We start from the raw sequence: 16471 nt of genomic DNA on the forward strand, positions 1-16471 counted from the left end.
AAGTTTTAACTTTTTTAACTTCAACTTCATGCAAATAGAAATAGGTTAAAATTCCTTTTTCATTAAATATTATCTCCCTTTCTGAGTTACGTGTGAACCAATGCATTTCAAATACCTATAAGTACATTATTTTAGAATCAGAATATGGATAATTTTATGGTACCTACAACCTATATAAGAAAGTACTTTGATCACCTATTTCGTTATTAATTATATTTATAAACTATAATATGTTATGACTAGCATTATACCCGCTACTTCGTATACGTGGTTTAAAAAAAAAGGAAAATCAATTAAATAGACCACTCCTAGATCGCATATCGAATAACATACACCAGTTTTTAAGTTAGACCCCGAGAAACGCAATAGTGAAGACCGCATTCAATTTGATGCGATAGTTTTTGCATGATGTCAGAACAAACATACAGATAAACAGACAAAATTTCTAAAATTGTTGTTTTGACTTCTATTCCTCTTGTTAAAACTTATTACATAATTTTTTCTTAAATATTTCGCATTTACAGGCATCGTCCAATTACAATTTTATTATATTATTTAGATTAATTTCTTATAATTTTTAAAAGTTATGATTATACCACAAACTAAAATCAAAATATATTAAATTTAAAAATGTATGACGATCATGTGCATAAATAGACACTAACATGACAAACAGTTTATATCATCATTGTAAAATGTATAATCAACGAGTATAACAGAACCTGAATCTAAAATATGATTACAGACAATTTTGTTTAGATTTAATTTGGAAAATTAATAAAAATAAAAAAAAAACACTTAAAAACGAATTCACATTTGAATCTTCGATCATTTCCTTGTCAATGTATCAATAAGTACGCGTCAGTTAACAGGAAACTTATATTCTGTAGAGTATTATTATTGATATATAAAAAATTTAAGAATCAAATTACCATAAAAAAAGTTACATTAAAAACTGTCCCGAGTTGGAATTTAAACGTTAGATTTGCACATAAAAGGCCATCAACTTCAGTCGTATCAAAACTAGAAAACCTTAATCGCAATCCCCTATGAATAAAACTGTCTAATATATTAATGCATTATTAATAACCTATTAATAATGCAAACAGGACTATCAATATCGGCTCAATATTGACATCGTGTAGCATAACACATAAGAAAATAGGCAAATTGAAAGACTCCTCCTTTTTGAAGTCATTTAAAAAAACTAAATTGCTATACCTAGAATTTTAATTCTATATATAAAAGTCACTTAAAAATTAGTTAAATAATGTATAATACGATACGGAATCGAATACTTAGATCTAAAGGTATTTTTTGGACAAATTAAAATAAAACGAAATAAAAATACTTTTTTTTATGCAACTACAAATGGCCAACGGAATGACGGTTCAATTTGAATAAAATGATTTATCTTAATTCCTGCTCTAAAATGTGTTGCGAAGATAAGATATACAGTCGCAAACCTATAAACAAATTGCTAAAATTATTATTATTATCAATTATGTTACAATAATCTTAGCATATTCGCTTCCATTGTTAGATATATGCATGAATCTTTATTCAACTCTCGTTCAAATTTTTCATTACAACTTCACTCATTTGAATTCTAAGATATTTTTACTATTAACTTCAATAGTGATCTATCCTTTTGTTAAACGTTAACTAATAGTTTTAATGAGGTATTAATATATGTCTTTAAATTCTATTTTTATTATATATGGTATGTAAACCTAAAATACAATAACTATAATTCGTGTTTTATAATATATATATATCTTTTAAAATGTTAGGTCTTGAAGTGTTATTGTTCCCATTTCTAAAGTTAGCTGGAATAGATCACTCTACTGATCAGTACGCCCATTTTTTGCTCCTTTTTCTCGTTTCGTTAATGTTTTGTATTAATATTATTACAATATTTTGTTTTCTGTTTATCTATCTTTGAAGTCAACAAAGAAATGCATTCACTTAGGTATTCATTTTAATTTTGGAAAAATATATTGTAAGTTAAGAAATGACATAAAGATTCTATCTTATTTTGCAACTTAATTTGGCTAAATTTAGCGGTAATGATGACGGCCCTTTTCTGTACCGTATAGAGTACAGTTTGAAATGTAAAGGTCAATAACACTGTCTGGCTAGTCACTTCCTTTATACCATTTAAATTCAAGATTATGAAAGTTAAAATGCTAATAAAATGCAATTTATTTTGTAGGTTGAAAGGAGTCTGCAGAAGATCTGCATGTTTTTTAACTTTCTAATTTTTAATGTCAGTAGTTTGGCAGGTTTTAGGGTCTATTTTAGACTAGAACGCCGTATGCATATGTATAGCTCTTCTGTCGATAATTTACAATATATGCTCTTCAGTATTAATATAGTTGAATATAATTAATGAATTTACATTTACATATTTAATAAAAGTATGTAGTTCTAAATTAATATTTTTACAAAATATTGAAATTACATTGGAATTGGAAACAAATTTATATTACTTTAACATACTGTTAATTAATAAATATTTTATCTATCTATGATCCATTCGATAAACGATGTTTAAATCTTAAATTTCAATTAAATCTCTTTAAAATCGTATTTTATTAATTCACATACAATATTTTGAATCCATATCAACTGAAAATTAAAAAAATACATTACAAAATATATATTAACTGAAGGGTTCCTCACTTGCTTGAAATAGATTGTTGGTAAATGAAAACCGTTATACAGTAATACTAACGGGATGTGTAACTGCATCGTGCTAGTAGGTAGATGCAGCAATTAGTATTTCAGACTATTTTTTGCGACGACACGTGCTATATAAACTAAAAGCTTGATAGTTTTTGTATATGAAGCTCTATGCCGGAAATTACTATTATATAACACAATCTGAAGTCCGGCGGGAGTTATTCTCCTTAGATGTTCATAAGTCGAATGGGCCAGACGGTATATCAACAGTGATCCTAAAGCAGTGTATTCCGAAACTGTCTTGTATTAACGCGTCTCTTCACGATCTCGTACTCCTCAGGGCAATTTCCTTCAACATGGAAGACCACCCATGTACATCCTGTACCTAAAAAGGGCGATAAGTCGGACCCTTCAAATTACAGGCCGTTTGTGATCACTTTCCTTTTTTCTAAGGTGATGAAGCGTATACTTAACGCACAGCTGTTAAAATACCTAGAGGATCACGATTTATTGAGTGACCGCCAATATGGCTGCCATAGTCGCTCAACTGGTGACTTCTTGGTATATCTTATGCACCGATGAGCATCAGCCATTGAAAGTCAAGGTGAGGCGCTCGCTGTCGGTCTTGATATTGCAAAGGCATGTGACCGGGTCTAGCATCGGGGTCTTCTATCGAAATTGCCCTACTATGGACTTCCCGACAGCCTCTGTAAATGGGTCGCCAGTTTTTTGTCCGGCAGACGCATAAAAACCATTGTAGATGGTTGCTGCTTAAATAGCATGGATATTAACACTGGCGTCCCGCAGATTCTATGTTGTCCCCAATGCTGTTTCTGCTGCATATTAATGATATGTTAACCTTTGATGACATTCATTGTTATGCGGATGACAGCACTGGGGATGCCCATTATACGGGTCATACCAATGTCCCTCGTTCCATCGTGGAGAACAATCGTGAACAGCTTGTGTCTGAAATCGAGAGAACGTTAACTTGAGTCTCTGATTGGGGACGACAAAATTTGATCTAATTTAACCCCTCTAAGACACAAGCTTGCGCGTTCGCTGCTAAAAAAAAAACCATTTGCTATGGCCCCACAATTCCAGGGCTCTCATCTCTTAACATCTCTAAAAGCATTAGGATCCTTGGTGTCGACATCTCTAGTTACGTACAGTTCCGTGGCCACTAGATTGATCCTACTCAAAACAAAAAATAAATTAGAAATAAAAGTAGTTAGAATTTGTATAAAGATAGGTATAGCATTATTCAAATTCAGCTAGTGACAAACAATGTCTTCTTTATAAATTAGTAATAATTTTGACCTACTTTTGTTTAATAAACTTTTTAAATACCAGATGCAAACATTGTACAAATGTCATCTGCATGGATACATCTATCCCACTCGTGTTTCTACCATGAAGCAGCTACACTTACATGGTTACTTTTTTTTATTAAAAGGGTGGGATATAACAGTGAAATTACAGGGATAGCATACGGAAGCACAACATCATAGTTCTCAGGAATAGTAACGTATGAGTGGGGGGGGGGGGGGGGGGGACAAGGCGCATCACAGTATATTCTATGATGTGCGTATTCATGTCTGTAAGCGACGGTTACCACATCCCATTGAATGGGCCGTCAGATTACTATTCTAAGTATTATAAAAAAATATTATCTGTACATTATATAATATATGCCACATAGCAACCTTCTAGAAATTAAACACTACTAAGTGTACACTAAAATTCTATTTTATGAAGAGTACTGCCTAATTTTAATAACAATAGCTTGGCTAAAATGGCAGTTATGCATTATTGCCATATAATAGCAACATAATTGAGAAGACCTTCAAAAACTGAGTGTGGCAGGACATAATTTCCTTTGTTAGAATTAATGGAAAATATATTGTATTATTTTTTAGGCACATCAGACGATACTCTCAGCCTGTTCCCCATATTTTGAAAGTATTTTCCTGCAAAACTCGCACCCGCATCCAATTATATTCCTAAAAGATGTAAGATTCACAGAAATGAAGTCATTATTGGACTTCATGTATAAGGTGAGTTTAATATTATTTAACAAATAGCTTGTATTTGAAGTTATATTAGTAGAATTGTTATTTATTAATTTTGTTTATATATAAAATTTACTATACCTTTCAGGGGGAAGTAAATGTTGGCCAAAATATGCTACCGATGTTCCTAAAAACTGCAGAAAGTTTACAAGTGAGAGGGTTGACAGAAAATAATACATTGAATCCTAAGGTAAATCTTAATTCTTTAATTTGCTTAGTGTAATTTGTAGTATACAATGCATAAAATTTTAATAATGTTCTACTTAGTAATTCAAAATTAACTGATTTATTAGTAACTATATATGCGTAATTTAATATATAGGTATAATTCGTCTATTAAACGACAATTAGACACTAGAAAGATTTTATTTAAATTATTATTTTTAATTTAATTGGACTATATACTTAATAATTTTATAAATATGAAAGTGAACTTACTTGTTACCTCGTACTAGTACCTTAGTGAACTAATCAATATTAAATCTGGCATATTTGTAGTATTTAGGGTGGAGATTGATATAGACTACTTTTTAATGTTAAATTAATTGTAATATTCCGGTCACCATAGATAATGTCGCAGACCTAACTAGTCATATATAAAATCGTAGTTTTAAAATACAAAATTATCGCGATAGGATAATGTTGCTATGCTGAAAATAATTGTAATTTCTGATGTAAATAATGTAACTAGTTATTTGCATAGAAACTGCTGATTCTCTTGTAATGCTAATATAGTCAAAAATATGCAGATAAAAAATTAAGTAAGTATATTTATCTTTATCTACATTTAAGTGCTAAGAAGCCTTCATTCAAAATTCCTAGTAGACCCCTAATCTTTATCAATTAAAACTACAATTACAATTAAGCTATATAATTTATACATAACTATAATCTATTCAATTTCCATTTCTAAATAATAAAAGAGGCTACATTTTTTATTATTATCATCCACGTCTTCTGTTTCTATTTCAGTATGAATTGAAAAATGTGAAACGAATAATGTCTCTTACAGTAACGATAATGAGATTACAGAATGCAATTCATAAATGCATGTAATGTTAGGAAGTAATAAATAGTGAAAATTATAACAAAAAATTTATTTGACAACTATAATATCTAAGAATTTTGCTGATTAAAATGTAATAATCTAGTTTTCAATAGACTATTTTTATTAAACAGTATAATTTTTTTATTATAAATCCATACACATACAGCACACCATCTACCATCATAGATAAAAAATAACGCCAACGTTATTACTTTTTGAAACTTACGAAGATCAAAATTTAAACACATTTCAAATAATTATTATCCTTATTTAAAACACAATTTCTTTCATTTTTAATTTGTTTAATTCTTAGTTTCTTTTTTTTTCCATGTAAACAATTACTGAGCAGATAAAAGAATCGAATATTATTACATGTTCATCACATTATTTTGTCTAATGTTTCTTTTATTTCACTTGTTCACACCAGTTGTAATATTGATTACCTTAACTAGTTTTTTTTGCATTAAAATTCCACTGTAGTACATTCTTTGGCTGTTGACCTTGTATTTTGGTGACGATCGCTAGACGACTCTGGGGTGTACGTTGAATTAATAGATATCACGCGAAAATTATTAAGCTCCCCATTTAATTATAATGCATAAATTAGCTGCAAAGTTCGGATTTGCATATACAGGTTCAGCTGCTTCCTACTTCAGTGGCCATGTTAGTAGGGCAAGCGCAATTTTTTTTATCGTTTATCGAACCATGTTCCTTTGGGAAAATTATTGTTACACTCCCACTCTCCCTTAAAAAGATACTAATGATGTTCATTTCATTTACCCTGTATGGTGGTGGTAGCGTTAGGACAAAACTTTTTAGATACAACAAATTAAAATACTTTTGAAACATGAAATGTAATTTTATTTAAACTATCTTATTTGCATAATCATTAAGAACGTAAGAGACATGTATTGTCAGTACTTCAAATTCACAAATGCATTAATGTTTCGTGTTATAGCAACGACAAATTTAGAAAAAGTGAATATTTATGCTAACATTTCGCCAACAGCTAACCTAAATACTTTGGGATTTATTTCTACCGTGGATTTTTATTGTAATTTGGTCTGCCAGTCTTGATGTTATAATATAATACAATGACAACTAATGTATATAATTGAAAGTTTTCGAAAGGTTAGTTCTAGGTATCAATAATTACATGAATCTAGAAAACACGTTATTATAAAAAGCTTTCCAAACCTCGCTCGAAGAAATCGAAGTGAAAGTCGCGTTTTTTTATAATTATTATAATATTTTATCCTAGATCATCTAACAACAAAATATTAGTTATAAATATGATCAATACCTGTTCTCTGGAACTCACATTCTAAGTTATTCTAATATGACCTTCGAAACAAAAAAACTTAAATAGCTTTTATAATTTATCATAGTATGTGATAGCACATTTACTTTTCTATCATATCAGGACAATAGAAAAATCAAAATATATGCAGTTATATGCTTGTAAATTTCCGTGTATGATGTTATGTTGTGTCCGCTCATGGTAAAGAACCTTTAACCTACCCAAAACCATAGTACCCTTTAATTGTTTACCTACTCTACCTGTGTTCGGGACTTAATTTGTATAACTGAAACAATAGTTTCTCTCACTCACAAATATTACATGTATGCTAAATTTGATTACTATTGGTTCTGCCTTCACGCGCTATAAGGTTGAACTCTCATTTCTACAATTAGTATGAGTATTATAGTATTAGTAAAAATTTTGAAATGAATCAGCTTTAAAATTGAATACAATAACCTTTTTATATATTTACCTATTTTATCCGATAATATACGAAAGCGTAAATGTTGATTTAAGGCCAATTTGTATTTTTATTCATTAGTCATACACTTTTTAATCCGAACCTGTTTGAGAACAGACAGAGGACCGTTCAACGCCATCAGTCAGCGCGGAGAACCTATCATCTCGGACGGAGTCTTTCGCGACTCCGCCTGCTGCACACTGTGCGCCGCCCGCGCCCCTCACACCGCTATCCTCGGCGCCCACGCACCCTGCGCATCCGCCGCACTCCTTGCCGCTCGAAAAGAGACGCAGAAAGAATTCCTCGGTGCCAAGAGAAGACGAATTGTCTTACAGACACTATGAGGTATGTTAAAGATTTCGGCTTCTTAGTAAGACGCGGAATTATACAACTAATTTGATGTCATCACATACACAAACAGAACTAACAATACATTTCTATATTAATTTTGTTTGCTTCAAATTGTATGTAATTGTATAAGTGTGCTTCTTTAATTTAAAATAAATAAAATTTATAACAGGAATTGTAACGGAGCCAAGTGGATGAATTGTTGTTCATCTCAACTAAATAAATTAGTATTTTTGTCAATATTCTATAGCAGGGACATCTAAAGTCGGTAAAAGGCGGTTCAACGGGCTCGGGGTCGGAGCCGTCGACGCCACCGCCGGCGCACACGCCGCAGCGGCTGACGCCGCGGTCGCCGGCGCACACGCCGCACGTGAAGCAGGAGCCCGAGTCGCCGTACACAGCCGCGGCCCCCGCGCCGCCCGCGCCTGCGCCCGTCACGCCTCACGCCCCCCTCTCTTCCCTCGCCACGCACCAACATCATCCGCCGCCACACTTCGACCAGACGCATCTCACGGTCAGTGGTTTGGTATACAATTCTCAGTACATTGTCTCTAATTAATTATACGAGTACAGGATGACAACGTATTGCAAATTTTCAGCGCACCGTTTTTTGTGCATCATTTTGTAATATACGAACATCAGAACTATATGTATCTAAAATAATCTATGTGTAGAAAATTTGAAATGTGTATTTTATTATTATTTTATTGTGATCGTATAATTTAAAATTTTATTCCACAAAAAAGAGACTTCAATCGTGATTAAATTACACAAGAGAACCTTATTTAATCTATTATTAAAATTAATTGAGCATCGATAAAGACATCGTAATAATATAGACAAAAAATACCAACGAAACTTCAAAACGATTCTACTTGTACTCACACCAAATAAGAATGATAATATTACATTTAAACTTCCCCAAACCATTGCATTTATTATTAAAAATACAATGAATATTGGTAATATAAACTAGCACTTAACAGTTTAACGTCTTACGTAATAAATGTTTCCAAAAATAAATACTGCTCAATTTTATAAATATAATTAAATTTTATGTAGGTATTAAAAATAAAATATAATAATAATATTTAAATGTGTTTGGGGTCTGTTGAAATATAAATATTAAAACTTAAGTGATAACGTATATTTTCTGAAATTATAATAAGAAGGTGATCTTTTTCTTCTTTTGCTGTTATTTTTTCTACTCTATTCTTAAATGTAAGTAAAAACCACGTCTTTCAAAAAGTTTGTCGACAGACAGGAAGGAATGGATCTGCCTAAAATAATTGGATATATTTTATTTCAAAATTAAAAAATAAAGCAGATCCTTTCCCTATCTGTTGGCAGACCTCGAATCGATATGAAGTTACCGAGATGGAAGAGAGATTAGACCAAATTGAGACACCTCCGTTGGATCTCGCCGCTGATCGACCGTCTAACACCATACTCGCTTCAATTCTGACCTTGCCGCCACAACAATATGGCCCTCCATCGCAAATCAAGCAGAATCATCCTAATATAAAAAAGACTGGACGTTTTAGGTCCAGTTGGTTAGCACTATATCCATGGTTACAGTATGACAAATTGCAAAATATAATGTATTGTACATATTGTAGAAAATGGTCACATGAGCTTACTGTTAATAGAACATCCTTCATAGAGGGAAACGCTAATTTTAGGTTAGAAATAGTAAATCACCATGATAAATGTAAAGCTCACAAGTTTTGTCATAATCGTGAACTTTCACAGAAATTAAACGTGGGATTAGATAACGAAATACAAAATGTTAATGACTTATCAAAAACTGTGTGAAGAAAATGTAAAAAAAACTGAGATGAACAACAACTCACTATTGTTGTATAGTATTTGATAAATCATGATTATATGTAAGTTATCTAAACCAATAGACGTCCTGCTCAAATTTCAATGCGAACTCTGACATTTGCACTCTATAAGTCCCTTTACCTTGTATATTAGCACTAATATCAACTAATAAAATTTCTAAAGCTCTTCGATTTCAAGACCGTATGCGAATTCTTTCTGTACTTACGCGCCATACTGTAGTTTAAAAACTTAAAAGAACAAAAATAATCAGCCAAATACTGCATGTAATAGTACCTAGTAGGATAGCCTTGATCTATGTCCAAATGGTTCTATCGACAGTTACAATCGAAACTGCGATAACGATTTCCAAATTTACAAGCAGCTTTTCGGAAATATTAGGCTGATTCTTTTATTATTTTATATTATATACGATTCTATGACTATTAGTATAGAGCGTATAGACATAAATTCTAAATACGTTTTCGTTAGTAGTTTTTACAATTTGAGCAGTACGTGTTATGCAGTATTAATTTTGTTAAGAATTTACACTACTTTTTTTTATTTTGTAGAGTATTCGATAGATAGAATCTTAATGCTGGCCATTTACAGGGTATGCAGAGATAGCCAAGTGCCAAATTCCTTACATACTAATGTATCTCGCTTCATCCATTTTAATAACTCGTCTTTACTTGCTGTTTTCGAAGAATTGAGTCCTTTCATTTAGATTATCTCTCTGAGCATGATGGTCTAAAATTCCCCCGATATCCATACCTTGATAATGTTACATTTACGAACCACTTTATTATACGTTTTCTCAAAACATCAATTTCATTGTTAGTTTTAGCCACATTGAAATCGCCATCTTTGAATGAGCGCTACTTTTTGAAAACTTATAGATAGCCAGATACCTATATTTTATTCTTGTATATTTTATAATTATTCATTTCATTATAACCAACACATTAGGCCTAATAACAAGTATACTCTTATACACATTTACTATTCAGTTTTGTTGCCGAAACTGTGCTCATCCAGATCATAAGATCACGTGTTGAAAACAGATTCTGTTTCCACTAAGGCATACTGATAGAAGCTGTTAGACAATACTTACATCACATTAGACTAAATATCAACTTCACATGTCAAGTATTTTTTTTTTTATAATTTCATTAATCAATCAACAATTATATACCTATAGATTATCTGCCAGATTAAAAACTACTAAACTAAAACAGTACTTTATCTGTGCATTTTTATAATAATAATAATTTATATATAACATATAAGTAAATAAATTTATTCCATCTGTGATAGTTAAACATAAGAAAAATATTTTAATTATTTTTTTTTATAATATACATAAATAGTCTTTCCTTTATGTTCCTGATTTTTATAAAAATGTCCAATATAATATTATCAATACCTATTTAATTGTAATTTCCTATCTAGCTATAATATAATACTAACATTTCCAAATTAAGTATTTTCTCTTATTTTAAAACTGTAATGAAAAAGTCTTTAAACAAGTAATTATAGCTCTACTGAGCATTTTATTATTTTGAAATCCTTATATGTCGGCTGATTTGAACAATTCGTTTATATTATTGATTGCCACATGTTTATTGACTGTGTAATATAATAGTAATATTCTAGTGTAATTGATAAAATAGAAATTCTAGTTAAGAATTTTACTGTTATATCAGTCCTAAAAATAAAAATGTGTCCGTTCTCTTTTTGTACATTACTTTTTCCCTTTTAAAAACTAATATTCATATGTATATTTATTAATAGCTTATCATATGTTTACGGTTAACTAGAACGCCTGTGCCAAAAAAAAAATTGGCGGTGCTTAGAATTTAAGCACTAAAGCATTGACAGCAAGAAATAAAATCGCATTTATACAAGTGTAGTCTGGATTTAGAACTTGACTTAACATTAATACTAAATTATAATAACCGTTAGACAGAGCCCAACATAAAACCAGTAAAATGCATTCTACTAAAATTTTTAGCAAACCTGTTACTATGGATGATCAGTATTTCGTGAATTTCTTATTAAATTTATCTTTTTTGGTCTACCCATTATATTAATACATAATAATAAATCTTTGATCCATTAATTTTTATATCTATTTCTCAATCTATCAGGTAATTGGAATTATATTCAATAGAATATTAATTAGCATAAAATGACTCATCTTTCATTTATATATGAAACTTGTTCCCAGCAAAAAGAAAATGACGATATTGGGTAGTTATGAATTAACGTAACAGTTAGAAGTATTCTGCCTCAGTTCTGACAAAATTAGACCAACTAAATAAAATTAACAAACCAATAAATAGAACCGTGAACATAGGTACAGTTTATAAAAATATACTCAAATTTACAACTTCCTTTTTAAATTTTGTTCTTAATAAATCGAATTCCAGGGTATCGGAGTAAGCGAAATGGCATCTATGTTGACCCAGCATCCACTTGGCAATGACTGCAACGAGAGCGAGCCTATGCTGCAACCGCATCCTGACCAAACTGATACTATAGACGGTGAGTTATTTTTAGCAATTCCCCTCGACGACTACAAATAAAAAGCAGACATTCCTTAAATATCTAAGTGTACTTTGTAACGGGTCAAGGCCTAAAGTTGACTTGCAAATAAAGAATAAATTTACATTAAAGACAACCTAGTATTCCTAAATTGTGTAATTTTGTAGTCGTCGGAATTATTTTGCAATGGTGTGTTATATGGAGCCTCCTTCCCATGTTTTAAAGTACTGCTTTTGCATACCAATGCCAAGTTTAGATTTTACATTGTCGCTTAAAATAAAACTCGTGTCAAAATGCTGTACAACAACTTTTAATATTGGCATATATTTTCATTACTCTTTAACGAGACGCGATGCTTCGGTTATTTTAAGGAGTTGAGATTTTTTAACTGATTCATTATAATTAATTCATGGGAAAAAAATCAATTGGATGTTTCAAGTTTGTTGAAGAGACGAGATTCGCTGATTTACATTTAGTTTTCATATTTCGGTTCCTTTTTTTTTAGAAATATTTAAGAAATCCTATGAAATGTGTACCAAGAAAAAAATTATTATGAAAAAAGAAAGATATTAACTTTAAAAACATAAACGTTAACTATAATAATAAGAGAAGATTGTATTCTGATATGTTCAGTATTTTTTATATAAAGAAAATTTATTGTGCGTTGATTTGACAAATTATATTACATAATTTTACAGAATTTTTAATATTTAATTATGAGAATAAAAAATATAAAATAAATAGTTATTAATAAAATCCATTTTACACAGTATATATAGACGAAATAACAACAATCTTGAAACCTATGCAATCAATCCATGAATAAATAAATTTAATAATTAATTCTCGATAATAGCCGATCCAAGATTTATTAATTATTATCTAAATTGGAAATTAAACAGTGAAATAAATATATCTGGACATTATTCGTGTTGCAATAAGCTATGCTATATTAATTGTCACCACGCATGTTTTAGCATCCTTGTGCATGTATTTTGTCACTCTATGCTTTAATAATGTAATGACGCTTTTTCTTTTTGCTTCTATAGAAATCTTATTTATCTATATTATGAAGAAATCGGTGTCATGTGGTTTTATAACGATGATTTGGCGCCCCTGAGGGACATAGGTCGTAACAGTTTTATAGTACAACTTTTTAGACAAAGTGTGTTAATGATTGTTTAAGAATAGAGATTTAATTGTATGACGAGGATTACAACTGAACAATAAGATTGCATGTAAGGTAAAGGGAATGGAATGGTTTTTAAATATGATATAGGTTTTATGCGGAAATTAGATAAAGCTAATTTGAAAACATATATATTTTTATAGAAAAGTATATAACCAAAACGGAATGCACCACAGTCCTTCCTGTTTTAGTTATATGTTTTACTTAAGAGGCAGCATGCCGACAAATGACTGACTTCTATCAAGAATTACACATGTCTTACAGGTGAGCACTATGGCGATGATGAAAACGTTAAACCACAGGAAATGCTCAAGCATAGCTTAGTAAATATCGATAAAATAGTTAAATCGTTTAAAACAGCCTTAAATCAGAAACCATACAGTATTCCTGAGTCGTGTAATATTTGCGGTAAACTCGTGAACAATTTAAAGAAACATATGAAATCACATAACCCAGAACAACACAAATGTCCTTTATGTCCAATTATTTTGACACGTGCTGATAATTTAAAAAGACATTTGCGTATGAAACATTGTTCAGTTTTAAGGTCCAACAATTTATCTAATATACAAACAAAATGTTAACCCTGTTGTAGTAATAATAATTTTACATAAAGTACAAAATTGTTTTAATGGTGTATAAAGAGATTGAACCTATCAAAAAGTGCATTGGAATTTGCATGAATATTCTTCACCATAACTCACTTCGATATCTATTATAGCTGTACAGCAATAATCGCAAATATAAATAGTGTAATTAAATACTATATCTAAATAATAGGAAACACTTTTAGGCTATCTAATATTAGAATTAACTAACATTCTGCAAAATAGCCTAACACAAGTGCGCTTATTTATTGGTTCTAACAATTATCATCATGTAACTAGAATTAAGGTGTGGTGTGTTTAATTTTGTTTAATTTACATTAAGTTCTATGGAATACTCATATAATAAAATAAAAGCGAAAATCGTAATTGGTTTTATAAATAAATACAAGTGTTAATTTATTAAAACGGTTTTTAATACTACTGTATTATGCATAGATTTTCGCTTTTATTAGAACCATTGATGATGTGAATTTTCTATGTATTATTTAGATAGTCTCATTAAAGGAGCTCAATGCTCAAATTGTTGAACATGTATTCATTATTTTCAATATTTGTATAGTGGATACGAACCAACATATGTGCTGTGACAAGTTAGACAAATCATTTATAAGTATACAACAGTGATATTTATAATGAAATTCAACTCGTAAAATATATTTGTGCGAATATTCTTGCGAATGCGATTTATTATTAGATGTGATCAATTAAGTAATAGAATTATGTCTAAACTTATCGCAAATAATATGTACTGGTGCAACACTTAATATTATTACTTTTACCTTTTACATAACTTTTAACTCTAATGTATTTATGATGATTTGCATCATCGAATAAAATACTCATTTTCTCGCGTAAAGTCAATAATGAGAAATCCAAATATAATACAGGATATAATGCATAAATGAAGAATAATATAATAATATCTACGATCCTAATACACACAATAATACTAATAGTTAAAACGAGATAACATTATAAGAAAACACGAAAATGTAAGCAATATTTTTGTCTTACTTTGTGTAGCTTTTATTTTTTGATAACTCCAATTACTTGCGCATCAAAATTTAAACAATAGCTAATATACGCGAATAAATATTTGATTAATTTATATCGACTAAAAATTATTTGTATTTTACATTCTATAACTATTTATCAACAACAATTTATATTTTCTTTTTTTCACTGCATATTTACATTATTGTATTTTCATTTATCGCGATCGAAATCATCGACAACATAACAATTCCCAATTAAGATGTAATATTATAATTATATATTTTGATATCAATTAATTAAAAAAAAAAACCATCAATCCATGATTAACATTTATAGGGATACCATCCCTATAAATGTTAATCATGGATTGATAAAAATCGATATATAGATTTTAGCATTATCTTTACATTACCCATAATGCATACGCTCATATCGTTTCTATGACTTTATGATGTGATATGACCAAATTGATGACATTTTTAATCGTTGAAATAAAGTACATGTTCCATATGTACGATTATATATTTTCGATCTGTTTACATGCTTATAAATGATTTTTGTTCCTAATAATGTACTAATTGCTAACTTTATGATCTCCTTTCGTTCCTTGTAGTTTAAATAACCAGACACTAGTCGTGTCAAGAACTGATTTTACATGTATACTTTAAGGAACACTTTAATTTTATTTTTCCTTTAACAAATCACGATTAATTTGTATGTAAATCTATCGTTACTGTGTGTTTGTTGCAAATATATTCCTTTATTTATATCACTTTTCTTTTCATTTCATCCTCTATTAATGCTTTCTTTATATATAGCAGACCTATATCTCTGTACGAATCGCCTTCTATATACAACAGGCTTGGTGATAGTAAATTAACAACGTCATACGTAAATAACAAACACCATATTTCTTCAATATCATTGATTCATTTCTGCATGAATCTCCCATTATTAAATAATATATTCTTTGGTTAACAATAATTTCACGTTGTTTTTTATGAATTCAATTTTTATATTTCTTATTAATGCTTTTTTTACTATAGTGCTAGGTGGAGCATATAGTACAGCGTTTAACAATTATTACAAGAGCTTTCTATAGTGCTAAATTGACTATTAGGTGTATTTTGCTGAATAATTTGTAAATGAAATACATACATTCAAATATAATTTATTTACCTAAAATACATCACAAATTCGATCGTACTTTGCAATAAATGCTGCAGAACCAACAAAAATAAGGTAAAAAATTGTTGTGATTGTGTGGCAATAACATGCTAATTAATACCATATAATTATAATATATCGTATCTCAAAAAACTGCATTAAAATATGTATTAATTATTGAATTTTAATTTGGTCAAAAGTTTATGAAAATTACCTATAGTCTC

The 16471-nt window shown here is 29.9% G+C and overlaps 1 protein-coding gene across 6 annotated transcripts in view; it reads left to right on the forward strand.

The window, feature by feature from the left end:
* LOC113519103 (sex determination protein fruitless) overlaps positions 1 to 16471 on the forward strand; it is a 78107-nt gene that overhangs the window by 56046 nt on the left and 5590 nt on the right. For 4 of the 6 annotated variants that reach the window (XM_031914743.2, XM_052892765.1, XM_031914750.2 and 1 more), the window contains 6 exons: positions 4605 to 4742; positions 4846 to 4947; positions 7686 to 7913; positions 8167 to 8430; positions 12173 to 12287; positions 13741 to 15852. In XM_031914743.2, the coding sequence (XP_031770603.1) occupies positions 4605 to 4742; positions 4846 to 4947; positions 7686 to 7913; positions 8167 to 8430; positions 12173 to 12287; positions 13741 to 14060 (1167 nt within the window). In that variant the 3' untranslated portion in view covers positions 14061 to 15852. Of the gene's footprint in view, positions 1 to 4604; positions 4743 to 4845; positions 4948 to 7685; positions 7914 to 8166; positions 8431 to 12172; positions 12288 to 13740; positions 15853 to 16471 lie in introns of those variants that run through there. The other 2 variants (XM_052892767.1, XM_052892766.1) reach the window with 1 other exon arrangement.

The sequence above is a fragment of the Galleria mellonella genome, unplaced genomic scaffold, assembly GCF_026898425.1.
Source record: "Galleria mellonella isolate WM207_F2 unplaced genomic scaffold, CSIRO_AGI_GalMel_v1 utg165, whole genome shotgun sequence".
Classification (NCBI taxonomy): Eukaryota; Metazoa; Arthropoda; class Insecta; order Lepidoptera; family Pyralidae; genus Galleria; species Galleria mellonella.